Source organism: Bison bison, unplaced genomic scaffold, assembly GCF_000754665.1.
Source record: "Bison bison bison isolate TAMUID 2011002044 unplaced genomic scaffold, Bison_UMD1.0 scf7180017864203, whole genome shotgun sequence".
In the NCBI taxonomy this organism is placed as follows: Eukaryota; Metazoa; Chordata; class Mammalia; order Artiodactyla; family Bovidae; genus Bison; species Bison bison.
Genome location: NW_011494775.1, coordinates 621,993 through 622,414, shown reverse-complemented (window position 1 = coordinate 622,414; position 422 = coordinate 621,993). Strand labels below are relative to the sequence as shown.

General features: G+C 62.1%; 1 protein-coding gene across 1 annotated transcript in view; it reads left to right on the top strand.

Moving 5' to 3' along the window:
- Positions 1-422, top strand: part of EGR1 (early growth response 1) — a 3,952-nt gene that overhangs the window by 568 nt on the left and 2,962 nt on the right. Inside the window, exon 2 of the mRNA XM_010844616.1 lies at positions 5-421. Coding sequence (XP_010842918.1) covers positions 5-421 — 417 coding nt within the window. The remainder of the gene's footprint in view (positions 1-4; position 422) is intronic.

The following is a 422-nucleotide window of genomic DNA, read 5'->3' as shown; positions in this document are numbered from 1 at the left end:
GCAGTCCAACGACAGCAGCCCCATCTACTCTGCGGCACCCACCTTCCCCACACCTAACACTGACATCTTCCCTGAGCCACAAGGCCAGGCCTTTCCAGGCTCAGCAGGCCCTGCCCTTCAGTACCCACCTCCTGCCTACCCTGGTGCCAAGGGGGGCTTCCAGGTTCCCATGATTCCCGACTATCTGTTTCCACAACAGCAGGGGGACCTGGGCCTGGGCACACCAGATCAGAAGCCCTTCCAGGGCCTGGAGAGCCGTACCCAGCAGCCTTCGCTCACTCCTCTCTCTACCATCAAGGCCTTTGCCACACAGTCGGGCTCCCAGGACCTGAAGGCCCTCAACAGCACCTACCAGTCTCAGCTCATCAAACCCAGCCGCATGCGCAAGTACCCCAACCGGCCCAGCAAGACGCCCCCCCATG